Here is a 19356-nt window from a genome sequence, read left to right on the forward strand (position 1 = left end):
AGAATAACTCCTACAGAAATCCATTGACTGTGGAGGTTCAAAGGACTTTTATGATACTATTTTCTGACAGCTGTTATCAGGTGCTTAAAGGAAGTAGTTGGGAGAGTTAAGGGCAGGCTTATGGAAAATATCTGTTTATCTTTAAACTTTCCAACTTTTAAAATACTTGCACCATGGATATTCAAATCAAATGATAAAGATCAGCACTGACATGCTTCAGCATGACATGTTTCCTTGTGAATCCCAGCTCAACCATGTGATGGCTAATACACTCAAAAATGCAATGAGCTTATGACACGTCTATCTGTGCAGAGTGTTCGTCCTTATGGGGCAGTCTGAATTTTTCAAGAGAGTTATTTTAATCTCCTTAGATGCCATGGGACCAGCTATTGTTCTCCCTGGCACCATTTTTGTACTTAAAACTAAATTCATCTGAACTTCTTAACCAGTTATAGCATTGCATGCACTTAAGAAAAAAAAAAATTGAATGCAATCTTCTTTCCTGGGGGCACTGTCTATTTTGTATGGCAGAGAGATGAACAAGCCTGCAAAGCCTAAATTGTCTAAATTCGGTGGGATTTGCTCCATCAGCGCAGATCCTGGGCAGGCCAAATCAGTCTCTGAGCTGCTTTGGTCTTTAGAGAGAGAGCTGCCTCTGAGGCTCATGTGCAGCAGAAAGGAATTAGTGCTCAAGGCCTGATTTTCAAGCCCTTGGACCACCGTGTGCAACAAACAGCATGAGCTTGGACCGCGCAATTGAGTCCACTGGAAGGATGAAGAAGAAAACACAGGGACACAAGAAAATGTGTGAAAAGACGAACTAAATTGACTAGATAATGTGGCTTGAAACAAAGGTTACATGCTCATGTGAGAGAAATAGCGCAGGAACAGCCAAACACCTTCTAGGAAAGGTCCAGCCTTGACAGCTCACTGCTGGGCTGGATTTAAGCAGTTGCCTAATACTAGTTCACTGAATACCTGACCAAGAAAATGTCAAGCTATTCCAGATAAAATCACTGCTCTTTTACATTCTACATACAAAGAATTGATCAAAGTTTTTATGTTTTTAAAGGTGATGTATTTTTTGAAAACACCATTTCTTCCTCACCTGTAATGTCGGCCTGTGCTTTTCTGAACTTGATACCATGACAGAAGTGGGAAAAGAAAACTTTATTAACTGTTGCAAAGTTTTCCTCCTTGTTTTGGCCTGACTATTACAGCCGAAGTCTAAGAGACTGGGATTTAAAAGTGTTTCCACATACCAGACTTCTCTTTTTCTTCCTGTTACTTATCTTTTATCACAGAAAATCTCCAGCAATTACCTCCTTATTTTACTTCAAAACACAAAATGTGCAAAACCACACAAAACAGAATCTATGGCAGTGTCTCAACGATTTTAACAGACATGAAGATAACAGAAATACAAGACTTCAAATAAAATACCTCATCATAACTTAATACTCCATAAAGTAGTGGTTTTGGCTTTTTATGCAGTGTTAATGCCTTAGAGGTGATCGCAACAGATAGAAATATAGCTGTACAGTGGGAGGCCACAATATGAGAGACAATCAGGAAATAGACAGTCTGGACACAATGTTATCTCGGAGACATGGAAAAATGTATATTTATATACCTACAGGGTAGGTAGAAGGGCTGTCAACAGAGGGCAAAGAGTTGAGAGGATAATTTGAAACATCCTGAGTGGAAAATGTAAATTACCAATCCTGGGAGGGGTGTGAAGCATGATTGTCTTTGAGTAAAAATAGAAGTATGTAATTAAGGAGACACTTACTGTACCAGGTCTGGGATATGGGATGCGACCTTCGTACTGTACCCACCGATGATCCGCACTCTCCTTGTGAGCGTAAGGGCCATTGAACACAGCTCTGATGTCTGCCATGCTGTACACACACACTGCAGAGCCCTTGAACACAGAGCTGAAAGAGAAGGTGGGTTGGTATGCACACTGCAAACACCTCTTCGGAGTCTAAGCCAGTGGACTAACTAATTTCACAGAGTCTAAAGGAGTTTAGATCAATCCAACACCTGACAGTCGATATAAGTGGTGCTAAATAACAATGTGTACAGGTCTGATAACTACAGATATTTAATGTCACTGTTGTTACAGTTTAAAGCTTTGCTTGGTTGAAATCTGGATTAGCCTTTGGGACCACTTGATAGACTGTCATTTTTTCTAATGGCTGATAGTTTCAAGCTATCATTTACTAGCTATTTTGATTAGAATTTTGTGCAAATTAAGGACATTCCTTTACATTGTGTTCACATCTGGAAGTCTGTATATTAGTGATATTATAGGTAAAGTCCCTGAGAATTACAAGTTGCATTGAAAAGACAAAAAAACCCCTCAAACAACAAAAAAATCCCCATTTATTTATTTTTCTACATATTTTTCCTTTTTTAATGTATTTTTCTAAAAAAACTTCCAAACATTTCAGTTTTCCAAAGAATATCATGTCAGGTTGTTTAGTGACATGTACTTTAGTTACTTCATAAGCTATTTCATTTATTGTGCAACGTTTACTTCAATTTTAAATATTTTTTGTGGTTATATATCTGCACAGGTATTATGGTGACTGCTTCTGAATTAAAGAGTGCCTTGGTTATTCTTCATTGTACTAACACTGGTCAGCATTTGGCTAGTCTTTATTATTTACACTTAATTGAAAGGTTCTGGAGATAAAAGAGTTATTTTCTTTCCCACAATTCTATAGAAAGCATCTCACCATTGCAGCTGAGAGGTCATTAATTACTTAGTGTATCCCTTTGAGATAAAGTTGGGTTATTCTTTCATAAACTCAAGTCTATAAAATCACTGAACTGTCAGCTTAGAGAGTAGTTTTGATACTAAAAAACAGCAGATGTCAAGATGCTGCTTACAGAAATATTGCTTCATGACAAAGATTTGTCTTAAGTAGCAAATACTGGTTACTCAATAAATACGATAGAAATTTATAAATTCAACTTGATGAGGTTGAAATGAACTAGCTTGTTTCTGATTGTTACATTTTTATTGTTTTCTATAATCATTTTCAAAAGTCAGGCACATAAGGGTTTAGGGACATAATTTATTAATTCCATTTCTGAAAAATATTGTCCTCAGTGACTACAGCCCTGATATTGGAAGCCTTATTCTAGCAATCTCTAACTGCTCTCAGGAATCAGGACCTAATATAGAAGACCTGAGTATATAGAGAGTATAAAAGACCTGAGCAAGATCTTTAACATTTGTTCCCAGAGCCACACATGATCCTGACACATACCTTGTTGTAGTGAAGACTCCATATACAAGCGGGTTTCTCTCATCTCTTGTTGAAAGTAAGAATATATCTTCTGCAATGGGAAAAATATGTTTTAGGGTTTTTTTTTAGTTAAACATTCACTGACTATTTCTATATTTACCATTTATAATTTGGAGATCTGTAAAAATATAACAAAGCTTTATTTTAGTATGAATTTTAACTTATGCCACATGGATTTGTGCTACTATTCTGAAATGTGTCCATTTGCAGGTAGTCTGGTTTTTATACAGAATCAGTTTTTCACTTTCCAGCTTCTGGAGGGGAAGGGAAAAACCCTGTAATTCTGATCAGATCAATTCTGGGACTTCTGATAAAAGTCAGAGATACTACTACTACTGTTTGGAAGAGGAGTAAAGTCAGAACGAGACACAGTGCTTCTACAAATCGGGGGGGGAAAGAAAAAACAAAAACACAAAAACAAACAGAAAAAAACCCAGGCAATATTAATGTCAAAATAGACCATTAAAGATAAATCAACTTACGCAGCTCATCAAAATGTGTGTCTGCTCCTTCAGGACCAGGTATGGAACACACAAGCCTGGCTTTCAGAAAAGTTGTCCACTTGTTTATTAGGCTCCTTTGGCCTCCCATATCATTCTAACAAAAAGAAAATGAAAATACCTTAACATTAAACAGATAAGAGCTTTAACATATGGCAGCACAGACTGCACTTTTTCTGTCTGATTCCACAGTTTGATCTTACCACAACATCAAGGTCTTTTTTTCATTATTTTTTTTCCCTGAAACAGGGAGCTTTTTATAAGTAGCTCCCATAGTTACTTCTCAGCCCAGAGAGTGGCCAATTCAAATCTCCTAATTACACTGAAATCTGATTGCAAAGTTCTCTCATCAGCTCTAGGACTGGAATGCTGTGAAAACATAGGTCTATATCATGTGATTTCTTGCTCCCTGTGATGCTAATTTTTGCAATCAGTTGCTCTTTGAGAATTCTTTACAAATCAAATAATAGTACTGAAAGTTTTAGATAGATTTCTCAAAAAAGAAAAACTATAATCATCAGCAGCTTACAATGTAAGTACTACCCTGTTTGCTTTGTGAACATAGTAGAGAGAGAAATGTATTCCAGGAAAAAACAGTCATATTATTTTAATAATCATTGTTATGGAAATATCAGTTTATCCTTCACAAAAGATTTGTATTTTTTTTCCTTTTATTTTACTGTGGGTTTCCAAAACATAAGCATATTTCTCCAAATTTCCTTTAGTCACTGGAGAAAGAAAAAGCTATAAAGGGTCACCTGAAATTTGAATTACCCTTCTGAAGGGTAGGTTTCCTTCTACTGAGTTGGGTCAGTAGGGGGTATGGGTAGTGGATTTTAGAAGATTTAAATTTTAAGAATCTGGAACTAGGAGTTTGCTCATGTATTCCTTCCACTGTGTACATGAGAAATCTAATTAATTACATTTATCTGTCCTCCATTGGTCTCAAACAGTAGAACTATTTAGGTTGCACAAAGCTATTTAGGCCCCAACATTTTTCATTCTGAAAGTGGTAAGGACAATGATATACCAGCAGGAACAGGGACTCAAACACTTAAGAGAAATGTTATCACCAAGAGTAGTCTCCCAGCTGCAGGTTCTGAATTACCTCTGAATTACCTACTGCTTTCATTTAAAAACTTTCAGGCTTAGGGGATCTGAGCTGTAAATTACAGGACCAAAAATTTGACAATAAATATTCAACCACTTCAGATTCATTAGGAGAAATCAGTTTTTTGTTAATTGACTTTGCAACCCTGAAGGTATAGAACCAGCCAGTAAGAAATACTGGGTGGTGGAAATGACATGTCATTTCTGAAGATCTTATCTGGCCCTTCAGGGCTGTGTCATACACATTACAGGCATTCAGAAAGATGGATTTAAGTGCTGAAACCACTTCACAAGGAGTAACACTTCTCCGGTAATGCACTCTAACCACTTTCTCTTTTCATGTACCTGCTACTTTTAAATAGATTAACTCAGTTGGAAATGATTCCACTTCATATATCGCCTTTGGAAGCCCTGCTCTTACAAGAATTGCTGCCTCCTCTCTTGATTTCCTGAGGTCCTGCCAAGTCTAAAGCTTTGCATCTACCCAACAGATTTATTACAAAGGTGTCAGAATTAGCAGCCCGAAGCCAATAGCAAAAAGAAACTCTGCATGTGTGTGTTCTGTTCAAAGCCACGGCAAACAAATTTTGTGGTGCAGTTCAAACCAACCAACTACAAAGACACGAAAAAGAACCTTAAAAAGCAAGAAGAGTTAAGCTTTTCTTTCCTCTGGCAATTCGGATTAGCTAAGCAACTCTCACATTGCAGGGCTTCCACTTTGATTTCTGATGGATGCAGCGAAGCATCAGTGGAGCTAACTGCCTGGCTAGGATCAGAATCCATGGAGAAAGTAATGGAGGTGGAATGGAAGAAGGACTCTTGTCTAGCTCCAGCTCCAGTCACTGCAGGCATTCAGCTTCTGCCTGAGATGGAGAGATATATACTTGTGTTTTACACTCCTAAGTTGTGATCCAACACAACATTTCCGCAAATGCTTATTTTAAATGAATCAGTAGTTCCACCAAGTACCTAAAGAGCTGTGTGAACCAAATACTGTGCTCAAAGGAAGCAATCTTAGCAAGTGCTATGTGCTTTAAAGTATAAGATTCCACTGGATTTAAGATTTATCTGTATTTACATGCTCTCAAGCCAGGACACGACGTTAACTGTGTTACTTGAATTTAAGAGGCATCAGAGCTGACATTCTCTAGGTGTGTCTTACATATCCAAATCTGCCAAAATAACACTGAAGAGTTTGTAACGGACGAAGGGGGATTCAATGACCAGTCAGCGTTCCAAGAGCTACCAAGTCCTTCTGAAGCCTGAGAGTGACAAATTTATGGTGTAGAAATTGAGAAAGTGAAAAGACCTTTCACTGATTCAGACAGTTGTACATATAATATGCTGACATATCCTTCAACGTGCTTCTTCCTGCCACCATGGCTGAATGAAATGAAGTGGACATTTTACTAGGAGGATGTTTTTGTTTGTGGTTTTTGGGGCTTTTGGGGATTTTTTTTGATTAGCAGCCATACAGTACTTTCAATTCTTTATGTCATTTCTGATTAATAGTGTCTTTCCTTTCATACTATGTGCACAGGATTCACTGACAGAGAAAGCGCGGGAACTGACAAAGGACATGATTCTATATCTACGTATAGAATTAGTTCAGCTCAAATCAAGCAGGTTCAGAAACTACAAATAGTATAGGCATATCTTTGCTTCTGGACTTCAAGTAGTATTGGTCCTACAAAGCTCTGGAAATATCTGGCTTTTTCCTTATACTATTTTTGGTGTGTATTAGGTCAGTTTTTGACCCATCTTCAGGCTTCAGGTGCTGGAGAACATGAGGTTTTTCTCCTTTCCTTCAGACTATGTTGGCATGAACTCATTCACTTTGCATCATATCTGCTCACTTTGCTGTAGATTCCTTGGACCATCATAGTTCATGATTATTGGCCTCTGAGAGGCTGCACAAAGGACATACTGGCCCAAAACATTTTTGAGACTGGGTTGCTACAGAAAGAAGACAGTCTCTTCTGTCAAAAAGATTATTCAATATCAGTCTGCAATGAATCACTGATGTACTCAAATGCTGTGAGCTGTCTGTAGAGCAGAACATTAATAAAATAAGATGTACAGGATAGGTAGTCAGTGGATTAGAAAAAAATGGATGGAAGAGCAAAAATCACCAAAGCAAAGCCCAGTCAGTGTATAGGTGAACAGAAACAAGGGTTCAACAAAGAGTCTTAAACTCCTAAGAAGACTGCTGAACTGATTTACACCAAGTAAGGATTTGCCTCAAGTCTGTTTAAGTGATAAACTGGATGTACTGAAACGATTTTTGACAAGAGATAGGGTCTAAAGACAAAGAACTCAAAATATTTCAGGGAGATGAGACAAGAAGACAAGATAAATTTAAGTGCTGAGAGAAGCAGAAGGCACCATGAGTAAGCCTTTCATTCCAAAAATATGGCTAATCTCCTTGTAACAGCCAAGCAGCCTCAAGTATCTGAAATCTTATCTCCCAAAATATCACTTCTAAGCACACTGGATTAGCAGTGTTTACTATAAACTTTGTTACTGGACAGATGAAGGCACTTAAGACTGCATATTTCATTTTGAATATAAATAAAGCTTTAATTAGCACTTACTGCTTTGTACTCTCACAAGCTGCAACAAATACCAATACTTCTGCCTGAAATACTTTCTTTTTAAAAGAAAGTAGTACCTGTAAAATCTTGGTTGCTTGTGTTTGCCTGAGTTAGAAATTTAGATAATTGCCAACTAGAAGGGGAGGCTGTTCAATCTGTCACCTGTTGAGGAAATATTACCCCATATATCACAAAGATTTAAACACAGAAATTATCTAGATAAATGAGAAAGCAATCCAATATGACTTTAACGATCAGACAGACTCTTATTTTACAGAAATTCTAAAATTTCATCCCTTGTCAATGAGATGGTTGTAAGAAACAATTTGTTGGAGTGAGAAATCAAGTTTCTACCAAACTACACTAAGAATTCAACTATCTGATGTACAACTTCAATGAGCAGGGTAAGTGTAAGGCTTTCTGACAACCAGGAAAAATGCTGTGTAAATGTCACAGTGTAAAACTTGTGAAGTAAATTAAGGCCGTATCATACACCTCTCTTGGGAGACTTCCATTGAAATCTTAGTTTTCTGATCTTCAATTTATGTACAACAGAGCAAAACAACACATTTTTCAAACTCTCTAGTTAAAGATAACTTTATCATGAAAATAAAAGCCGTCAGAAAAAATATTGCTCTTGGATCAAGTGATTTAAAAATCAACTTATTAAAGACTTTCTGTTGTATCTATTTTCTTTTCTATTGTATCTTATATATATTATATAAACATAAGCTTCATTAAAATGCACAAGTGTTAGTCTTGGAATCCAGTAGGCTGGAAAACAGATGGCAATGAAGCTAAAGAACATCTGCATCTTTGGGGTTTTAAATCTCTTACTTGTTTGTAAGTAACAGTGACAAATTGAACATTAGAACAAAAAGTGCAGTTATCTGAAAAATCAGTCTACATCAAAGATGTCAAACACTGTGATTCATAAAACTTTAAAGACAGTAATTATCCTGAACAGCTTCTAAAAGGAAAAAAAAAGAGGGGGGGGGGAGAAAAAAGAAAAAAGACAATGAGTGGAATTTCTAGAAGCAGGTTATTAATTACAGCCAGTGGCAAGATGTGCAGAAGGACCATCCAAAGAGAATTCCTGGCCTGAATAAAAGGAAATGCTGGAGAACAGAGGGGGAAAGTGCTGAAACTGCAAAAGGCCCTGGAGCCTTTCTCTTACTGAAGCCTAACTGCATTACAAAGCTACCAGAAACAAATGGCATCCCCTGCAGCAAAGCCTTACATTACGGAGGGGAAAAAAAAAGCCTTCCAGCTGACTTTACAAATGGAGAAACAGCCAACAGTATTCTTTCAATTTCTGTCTTCAAATTCATTGTTATTTTATAATTATTTAATTTTACTTATATATTCTAGCCCCACCCGACTCTGTTAGTGCTGACCTAACATGGGAAAGTTAAATTCACTCCTTCAGGAATTAAGGTTCAGAATTTCTTGTCCAAACCATACTGATGTCAGATGAAAGACTCCTCCCAGGATTTCAGCAGGCTACGGGTTACATCCAAAAACATCAAGCAATACATGACGTGTGACTTGAGAGAGAATAAAAGTACACTTGGAATATAAACAAGTGAAAGAAGGCACATGAGACTTTAGATCTTTGACTGCACTGCTATGGATACATCGCACAAACTTGGGAAAGTTAGTTTTCCTCTATGTCTGCAGTCCCCATCTCATAACCAGGTGGTGACTCTGTGTAGTAATTCTGCTCTTTCTATGAGATTACAGAATCTTTCCTGGGGAAAGCATCTCATTATAGGATTACATACTGCTTCCTGTAAAATGGTACCAACCCCTCCAGACACTGCAGATATTTCTAGTGTACAATACTTCTGCTGCTTGAACTGTTGATCTAAAGTACTGTGGACTGTGCTTTCCAAGATCTCTATCACTGTGGTAGCATTCGCACATAATAAAACAGAACTGAAGGCACAAACCAGCACAGACCCCTCATAGAAACTGCATCTTTATTGAAAGTTCGATACCATCACAACTTGAACCAGAAAACTCATACTCTGGCGTACAGTTTTGCAAAACCCCAGACTGCCTCTTGGTCCCTGGGACTTTTCCTTCTGAAATCATCATCCATCACACTCCTGAACCTAATTCACAGCTTGTCCTGGCTCTCTGCTTATTTTTCCTGTCCTGAGACAGAGCCACCATGTCAGGCACTATGACTAAAGGGTGCCCGTCAGTAGTGCAGTGTATTTGCTGACCTCACAACCTGCCACTATGTACCAGCTGGCTTCATTCCCTCAGTGAAAACCACACTGCTTGTTGCAAAAGAATTGGACAGGATAAATAGTATCTTCTACAAACTAAGATTATAGGTTGTGGATCAAATCATTCATTGAGCTCTGTGCATGTCCCAAATTGATTGCAAAAACCAGAGTCAAATATAGATCTGAGAAAAAAACAAAACAAAACAAAAAACAAAACAACCCAAGAAAAAAAGCTAAACATTTGTCTCAACTGATGCCCTTGCCTATCTAGAAGCAGGATTAGGCAAGAACACACATATATGTAGTCACCAGCATGCATGAGTGCCATACCTAGTACCAAGCCTGTTTTTGGCTTCCTCAGCTGAAATGGGTAAGAGCCCAGCAAAACTGAGCCAGGGAATTCTTTGCCACAAAACCAGAATGAAGCTCAAGTAGCTCAATATGACCCAATGTAAAACTAGACATGAGACCTATGTGTAAGGATACTACTCTGGATGTTCAAACATTTCTAGGCATGAAGACAATGGGAAAAAGGGGTTTTATCACAACAATAGCAAAAATGACAAGACTATAGGACACATCTAACATGGAAAAGCCCTCTGTCTGAATTATGAGTGAGAGACATAGTGGTTTAGCTGTGAGTTCCTGCTCCGCAATCAGGGTTGTTTTTATTTCATCCAGAGCCACAATGTACTCACACTGAGCATGTGTACCTGTTTGGTTCACTATGGAAAATGTCAATTTTTATTTTGGAAAGTATTTAAATATCACACCCAGAGGTTTCTACCAAATTATCTTTGGATGGGATCCAGACTGGAAAATCTAACTACGCAGCAAAGAAAAATTCTGGACTGTTGCTAAACTTACCATGAAAAAAACCCACAAAAGCCAGAAACTAATGGGCTCAGGTAAAGACAAGAAAATGACAACAGCAAGTTGGCATGTCCTTTGAAAGAATAAAATTAAAAGAATAAAATTAAACCCTGTTTTACCTCAAGGTCATTCAGCAACCCTGCTAAGATTACCTCCAGCAGGTGTGCTAGTATTAAGAATATTTCCCCAAACTGTTCAAAGGCTGCCACAAAATAGATATACTCTACTATATCTACCATTAGGCTGTTCATTCCAGCTTCAGTGGTAATCTGAAGTTAGCAAAGACTTATGGTTGAACTAATAAATTATGTTATGGAATTCTCATGAAAATCTACTTAAATTTTTAGAATAAACGCTTCATGGTTTATTCCAGTGTGTTTGACCTGCCTTTACCTGCCATCTAAATTTTCATATATACATAATATAAAGGATATAAAAACCTTCAGGTTATGAAAGGTAGCATTCTTCATCATGAAGCTACAGGCAAGTCAAGTGACTTGAGGGATCATGCAATTAATGTCAATCAGGAGATCAGAATTTATATTGTTTGAACAGATTAAGAACATTGTGAAACTGCAGCAGTGTGAGATGTAGCACTGGGATAAACTGGTTGCTTTCTGAACAAATAGGCTTGAATTTGCCATTCAGAATTGCCATTCTTAAAAATGCCTTGATTTTCACATTCCAGGGACCCAGTAGGGCAAAGCTCCCTTTATAGACAGTGGAAAATATGTACTTCAGAGAGTAATTTGGATTGAAGATGGAAGCAGTCTTCCTCTAAGAAGTAGGCATCTGCCTTTACTGGAGTGAATGCCTGATAATTAGTTTCCTTGCTTGGATATTTACAAGTGCCTGAAGTCACTAGTGTGGGACACTGACCACAGTATTGATAACCAGAGGCTGAGAGCTGGGAAGGGCATGAGACCAAAAAACAAAGGTAGGTCATCATTTTAGAGAGTCATTTAGAATTTAGAATTCTGAAACATCTGCATTTGCAACAATGTACTCAACAGCAAAACTGTAAACCACGGTACATTCTCATATTAAACATGCTGACAGAAAAAAAAAAAAAGACAGGAAGATAATTTTATCACATGAAGAAATTTCAAAATCAGAAATTTGCTACTCGGAGATATTTGAACATCTGAGTCAAAGCACTTGGAAGCACAGGGTCTTTGGATTAGACATAGGAACTCCACTCCAATTAACTCTGCAGGCTTCCACTTCCGAGCCAGTGGGTTACTGACAGTGTCTTCTGCAATGAGTCTCTCTGGTAACTAGGATCATTTCCAGAGTTTGCTTCAGAGGTTGTGCAGCTGCACTTCCATAATCCAGTTTTTAAAGCTCTATCTTGACACTGCAATTTCTTTTTCATTTTCCCTGAGGCTCACTAAAATTCAGTCACACCTCTTTATACATAAGCATAACTTACATATTTTTGCTTCATCTGTAAATCATGATTTTCCCCCCCTCATTATATTATTGAAACACACCGATGAGGGACAGAAAATATACAAAACTTCCTATACTTATGCTTCTACCCTTGCCAATAAGGAAAGTTGGACTAAAAGACCTGACAAAGCCTCATGCTATATCTCTTAATCCATCACAGCTAGAAGCAGATATTGTATGGAACTGGCCTGTCTCCAACACATCAGCCCTTAAAAAAATGAAATTAACATGATGAGCATCTGCTTTTCTACATAATTTGAAACTTTTCAAATGGCATATATTATACAAATATCAAATTTGGAAGTCCAAGAGGAGTTGGCTGCAGAAAGAATCACTGCTGCAAAGACGCTCAAGGGGCAAATGAGGGCCAAAGTTGTTCTAGGGATGACTGTTTCAGAATGTTTTTAATCATTATCATTGAGAAATCAAGAAAGAAAAAATTATTACCCATGGCTGGCATTGTAGTTGGGCAATATTATGGTGACAGAGGAAGTATATAAGCATGTAATATGCAGGAAGTTAAATCTTGTCTGGAATGAGTTGCCTCCAGAACTGGAAGCAGGATAGCTGCACGAGTATGGCTCTGAGCCCAGACTAATTAGCCCTGCTGAGAACATGTTAACATGGCTATTTTGCTTCCGGGACCCCAGCTAGCAGGGCTGAACAGTAAAGCATTACAGTGTGAGGATAACCCAAAAGGTTTTGGAGATCAATTATCTACACTGTGTAGCATAACACAGTATAGAAAGACAAATTATGTTAAGACCCAGTTATCCCTAGCCACAGTAAAGGCATGGCTAGACTATTTCCAGGACAAGAAAAACACCTCTTAACTTTTACATCCAAGCAGCCCTGTGGCAAAGCCCACTGGAGACCCCGGACCTGAAGTCTCAGCAGAATAGCTGCCTCCTGCCATTCTGGGAATACAAAGTGATTGAAGTACCAGATGGGAGACAAGGTCATAGCCTTGAACTCTGCTCATGTTCATGGCTTTGGAAATAAATAACATCACCTAAAGGTGGAATGCTGGGTGTGTCCAGGGCTCTCAACTCAAGAGCTCTTAAAATGATTACATTCCAGTGTGCTTAGAAAGTACAGTTTAACCAAGAGGGCTGTGCCTAATTGCTATATTCTTGTCCCCAGGTGCAGCGTGGCATATATAGGGATGGAAAAAAAAAAAGACAAAGAGCTCACTTGTTCCCACTAGAACAAAGGTTGCTTCTGGATACTGAACACTTTGGGAAATATGGGAAAGCATCAGAGGCCAAAGTCTTGGCAGTTGAGGTCTCAGAAACCAGTCTCTAAGACTGCACGCCCTAACTTTTGCAATACATCATCAAAACCATTAAAAAGAATCTTATAACACAGCACATGCAAACCACTGTAATAATAAACAGCAGCATACTGCAGCAGAGAGACTACTGCTTTTGGCTAATTTCCACTCCATTCCAATAGAATGAGATTATAACTTTGAAAAGAACTGTGTTTCTATATAGATAACAAACAAACAAAAGCTTCAACAACCTTCTTCCCTCCCCAAAACCTTTCTGTGGACTCTTTTGTGTTAGAATTTTTATTTTTCTCTTTATCTGAGTGGGGAAAATAGGGGGGAAACCTGTGTCTTTCTAGGGCTATATTTGTGCATGTGTGAAGTCATCGATAAACCAAATTAGAACTCTACGAACATTTAGCAGCAGATATACAAAAAATGTAGCTGACTTGTTATTTGACTGCACAGGGCACAACACACGGATGCTGCAAATTTATTTTTTTTTCTTCAAAATCTTGCTTAGTGTGTAATTACTGTGTCAACTTCAGCAGTGTGGTCTTGAAGACAATGTAGTTGCAAAAGCTTATGTCCATGTTTCTAGAAACAGAAATACGTGGGTCCACAGTCTTAAGGAGTTAAGGTTTGTATGATCACTTAATATACATATGTGTAACTATATGCATTTTAGAAAAGAAATAAACTTTTCTGGCTAATCTTCCACAGTATTTTTTTCTTTTTACTTATAGTCTTACATGAAAAGAAAGCAAATAACCATAAAGACTGCAATTTATGTTAACCATGAACATACTGTTAAGTACTATCAGGTATTACCGATAGCGCAATGATACTTCTTCTGTTTCCCTCAAACCAAAAACAGGAAATGCCATTTGCCATGATGAATTACACAACTAGTTCTGAAAGCGACTGTTGAAAGCACTTCCTCCCTTGTCCCGCTGATATCCCTTAGTGATACACAGAATTAAGATGACGTAACCTACATGAGTGCTATGGAGTGCTGTGTCAGTGCAGCTCATACTTCAGGACCCTAAGTATGGTCTGATGAACATGACAAGGGGCAGCTGTTTGACTCTGGGCAAAATATTGTAGTCTTCTGGGTCTGAAAGTAGCTGGGAAAGGGGAAGGCTTTCCAGAGAAGATTTCCCCTAAGGGAGAGGATCAGTAAGGGACCATACTGTTGAACCCTTGAAAATTAGCCAAAGAATAGGCTGCATTGACTAAGCTCCTTATTAAAAGCAAAGCCTATTCTAATTTCAGCATGTGTTTTTGGCATGAATGTGCAGGAGCCCTAAGGCACAGTGAGGTAGACAGCAACTAAGTTCTAGTAGAAAAAAAATGTGTTTACATCAAGAAAATTATTTCAAAAGTTGCTGGACTCCTCCCATCCACTTTTATTCTCTGCTTACCAGGGAAAGAAGGCTTAACTCTGTGTAGTAAGGTCACATTAATGAGACAGTGTGAGTAGAAATTGTTATGGTATCAACTGTTGCAATCAAAGACATTGTTCCCATATCACAGACAATTAAGCATAGCAGATGTTTCACGCCAGAGCAGAGATCCACAGTATCTTAGTTCATAAACAGGAGTCTATGTGCATATTTTATATTATATTAAATACCCAAAATAATTCTACTATAATTATAATAATTAGCATTTTTTTTTTTTTTTATTTGAAGGTAGTGAAAACAAATGTACATAGAAACTGGAGTCTGGATTATCAAAAGAATTCTACAACCAGTGGGAAGTGCTCAGTAAACAAAGACAGTGCAAAACAATTAATATCAATCACCTGGTTTGTCAGTTTTCATTGTTTTGCTTTGGCTATTAAAAATAAAATCATAAATTTTTTTTCCCATTAACATGAAATACTCTACAAATTCAGTCTTATTTGAGGTATCGTTATACACAGTCATTAGGATTTCCTTAATATATATATGCTTTTATTATGATATCTCTTTTTTTCTTTAGGTAAAGGATGCTGGAGATCTCTAGCTAATATATCTTAGTTTGCTATACTCTCTCATGTGCCTTGGCTTAAAATTTTGTCTATCAATTTCTCCTAATGCATTAAGTGCTTTCTCCTAATCAGCAAATGCCATGTCTAGCAGCAAATCATATATGTTTGCATTTCCATTCTGCTATTAATCACACTGCTGTGAAATACCCAACTAAAGATTATCCACTCTTTCGTCTGGCTAAAAAGCTACTAGAGAACTGATTTATGAATGAGTTTTTTGTTTTCTTAACACTTTAGGTCAAGGACAGAAGTGTGAAGTGGTTGTGGTCACTGAAATTTCAGTTGGAGTTTGGAGTTTGCTGAACTGCAGAGCAGTTGTAGATTTACATATTCATAAGTGTGTCCACTCTTAAGCATGTGTCCACTAGCTGAATGGGTGCTCTTCTCCCAGACACATCTTGTTGCAGATCACAAACAACTTACTGATTTTGGTCATTTACTAATATTCAAGTTTCTCAGGAAGATAATTTTCACTGCCAGCAGAGTCGCATTGCTCAGAAAATGCAAGTCAATGATTCTGAACAAGAAATCGCAGAAATGTAGCTACTCATGTGACCACTGTGATGGTGTTGTTGATATCTAGTTCATCACGAGATAAACATTTGCTCAAAGCTTATATATATTAATATGAAGACAGTTTTAAAGTCCCATTTGCCTGACTTTTACCAATGATTCCTGGGTATCTGGATTCACTGAGGACCTGAGGACAGGATGGGAGCATTTATACAGACTGCTTCTGTTCCTACAGAATATCCCAAGGGACAAGAGAGTGGATAGAGAGTATGTCTGACACACAAGTCATTAGACCCTTCTGCCACTATGGGAAGAAGACCTCAGCAAAATCAGCCCTTGAACAGCAAACTACACTGCTGTCTTCATATGCAGGAACTGTTTTTATTTCTCATTACCATTTGAGGAGGCTTCTGCCCTAGACAGAGATGCTTCTCCAAAAAGAGTGCAGTTCATGAACGCCTGAGTCTGCATATACCATAGGGGCAGAAATCTTCCATAAGGGGTAAGCATAATGAAAGAGAAAGTGAGGGATCAATCATTTAAAGGAGACCAGGCACCAGCCAAATGAACTTTTTACACTGCAGCAGGCTAGAGGGCCTGGTTCCTACTGGTCAATGGGTCAAGGACCGTGCTTCTTCCCAAGGGAGGAAACCTCCAGGCAGATGTGGGTGTAGCTCAGAAACTATATACATTTTTAGCCTCCCTTCACCCCAGCTGATTAGCAGGAATGTGCAGAAACAAATGACTGACCCCAGCTTTCAGTACTGCCCAGGAATGATGTACAGGGCTAGGCTGAAGGGATGGGCTTGTATATCCACACATTCAGTGGGCACTTTCCATGAAAACCCAAATACCCTGCCACCATGTACACTTTGACACATCAGTCCTCACTGAAAGCTCATGAAACAAAGGAGGTCACTGTTGCATCTCTGAAGGTCAGTACTTTATCATTTGGACACAGGATTATAATTTACAAGTATATTAGCTTTTTAAAAAGAGATACACAAGTCAATATAAAGCCTATTTTTTGAAAGGTAAATTTCAGGTGGCATTAGTAATCTATTTTCAGAAAAATTACTATGATGACTCATTGGGTAACAAAGGAAAACAGATTTCTCACAGAAACAAACTAAACTTTGATTTTTTCCTTTAAATAAAAAAACAAGATAGAGTTCTCACCTTACATACTCTCCCAACTCTGGAAAGGATTGTCTTGTCAGATGTGCCACTATCTTGTGATATTTCTCGAAAAAAGAAGTAGATTTTATCATCATCTGGGTTATAGGTATCTGGGATGGGAAAAGCTCCAATGAATTTTGCTCCTAGAAATTAAAAAAAAAAAGAGGGGGTTTTAAAAATATGAAGACAAGCTTTAGTACTTACTATTAAATATCTCTGCACTTATGTTGCATCTTCCAGTGAAGCAAAAATATCACTATACAGAGTTTTAGTGGCGGGTTCCTTACTAACTGCAAGAAAAAAACATGGAGTCATGGACTCTGGAGTACTTACTCTTAATGTGATGTTTCTGTGCACATATCTCACTACCACTTGCATAAATATGCAGCACTGGTTATCATTCTCAGTTTGAAAATAGGATAACTCTCAGTACAAAATATTGCCTACACAAATCTACTTTACTGCTCTTGCTACCAATATGAAGCTAAGTAGATTTTCTGAAATCACCTGGTAGAATTTAAATTCATTTAATTAGCATTTTAGCAGTTATGAATACAGAAATACACTACTGTTTACTAGAGATAACTTGCAAAGGAATGAAAGAACCTTTATTGACCTCTGGGATTAAAAATGTCATATAAATGAAAACTTCTTAAGGTAAAAGTTTCCTACATATCTATGATATAACAATCTTGCTGATTATATATACCAAATCCAATACAGAGCCACGCTGGGCTTCCCCAGTTAGCACAGCAAGCTCCAAAACTGACTGAGCACACAATTCCTTGTGGATGAAAACAGATTAGCTATATCAATGTAATGGTTTGTTTGGGTAATTTACATCTGCTTTTTCCAAAAAGTACCTTGTCTTGACATGCTGGGCCATTGTATTATTTCTGACCTACGCTAAAGTAAGCTTGGGTGTCTGCATCTTACTGGTCCAAGATGCTCTTTGCTGTCTTTCTCAGCTCCCATGGTCTCCAATCCTGCTCTCCCTGCTCACTACTTGAGGGCTTTTGGTGTTTTGTGGAGGTTTTTTTGTTTGTTTCTTTTTCCTTTAAATTTTGCGCTAAAATCAGAAATTAAAGTAATTTGAGGGTCCCTGACTCCAGCAGAGCAGGCAACAACACTGTCTTGCACAAATGAACCAAATACTTGGGGTAGTGATTTTTAAGACATTCCCCAGTGTGCTACAATAGATGAGCTCTTCTGAGAGCACTTGGATCAATGATGTTTTTCTTTAAACAGAAGTGGCTATACAAATACAGTGCAAAGAGACCCTTGACTCTAAAATACATTCTTTCAGCAATAAAATACACAGTCTTTGTCCCTCATTATCAGGTAGGCTGGAGTAGAAAGCAATAAGGAGGGTGGTGTAAGAATGCAGAGCAAACAGAGCATGCTGGTGATATGGAGGGAATAGTATTATCAGCTTTCAATGTATCTTCATGCCTTTGTCCTTTTCATAATGATTGTTACTTTGTATTAGCCTGGAGGAATTTTCACCATGAACTCTACAGTACACACAGGAAAGAAAGAGAGTTCTTGATTCAAAAGTTCGCAGTCAAAGGCCTGAGACAGAATGGGATGTATTAAAGTGCTCAACGTGCACCTTCGAGACAGAAAAGTAAATTTATGGGTCAAAATAGCCACAGTGCTGCTTGCATTTTAAACCTTTCTGACACTAGAGAATGGTGTCAGCAGGAAAAATGAAATGATGCAGGCATCAAGATCTATAAATTTAAGCTAGGATTTCTAAATGAGCCTGAGGAAAATATTCAATTACTCCTCAGGGCCTGTAAGGTTACTTTGAAGATTAGATCTCTAAGCATGAATAAGTATTTTTGCAGTATGGTTTCTTAAATATGCGGTTAGCTAAATAGCCATTTAATAGGAAAACCTGTGAAATACTTCTATACCATGCTTTTGAAATTCACATCCATTTTTTTTTTCTCTGTAATCCACATTCATAGAACAAAACACTGAATGTATGGGTTTTTTTAAATTAAATTTCATTGCTTTCTTTGGCAGGCCAAATGCAAAAACAAATGTCTCAATACCAGTTCCTGGAACACATTTAGAAGAATCTTCAACAAATTAAAGGAACACAAATATTTAACAATTTTAAATCACAATTGAAAACACTGAAGTTGAAAGTTAAATTCAAACAAAAATACACTGTAAGAGATATGAAGACAAAGAAAGTGAAAACAATTTAATGGAAGAGATTATGATCTGAAAAGCACACTATGTTCTGCAAATGAGATCTTTGT

The 19356-nt window shown here is 37.6% G+C and overlaps 1 protein-coding gene across 3 annotated transcripts in view; it reads right to left on the reverse strand.

Annotated features, from left to right (window-relative positions):
- SEMA3D (semaphorin 3D) overlaps positions 1 to 19356 on the reverse strand; it is a 138491-nt gene that overhangs the window by 33246 nt on the left and 85889 nt on the right. For all 3 annotated transcript variants that reach the window (XM_027733996.2, XM_027733998.2, XM_027733997.2), the window contains exons 8-11: positions 17084 to 17226; positions 3803 to 3917; positions 3282 to 3351; positions 1793 to 1937 (exon numbers count right to left, since the gene is read on the reverse strand). In XM_027733996.2, coding sequence (XP_027589797.1) covers positions 1793 to 1937; positions 3282 to 3351; positions 3803 to 3917; positions 17084 to 17226 — 473 coding nt within the window. The remainder of the gene's footprint in view (positions 1 to 1792; positions 1938 to 3281; positions 3352 to 3802; positions 3918 to 17083; positions 17227 to 19356) is intronic.

The sequence above is a fragment of the Pipra filicauda genome, unplaced genomic scaffold (genome assembly GCF_003945595.2).
Source record: "Pipra filicauda isolate LSUMZ 115617 unplaced genomic scaffold, ASM394559v2 scaffold101_size5749837_pilon, whole genome shotgun sequence".
In the NCBI taxonomy this organism is placed as follows: Eukaryota; Metazoa; Chordata; class Aves; order Passeriformes; family Pipridae; genus Pipra; species Pipra filicauda.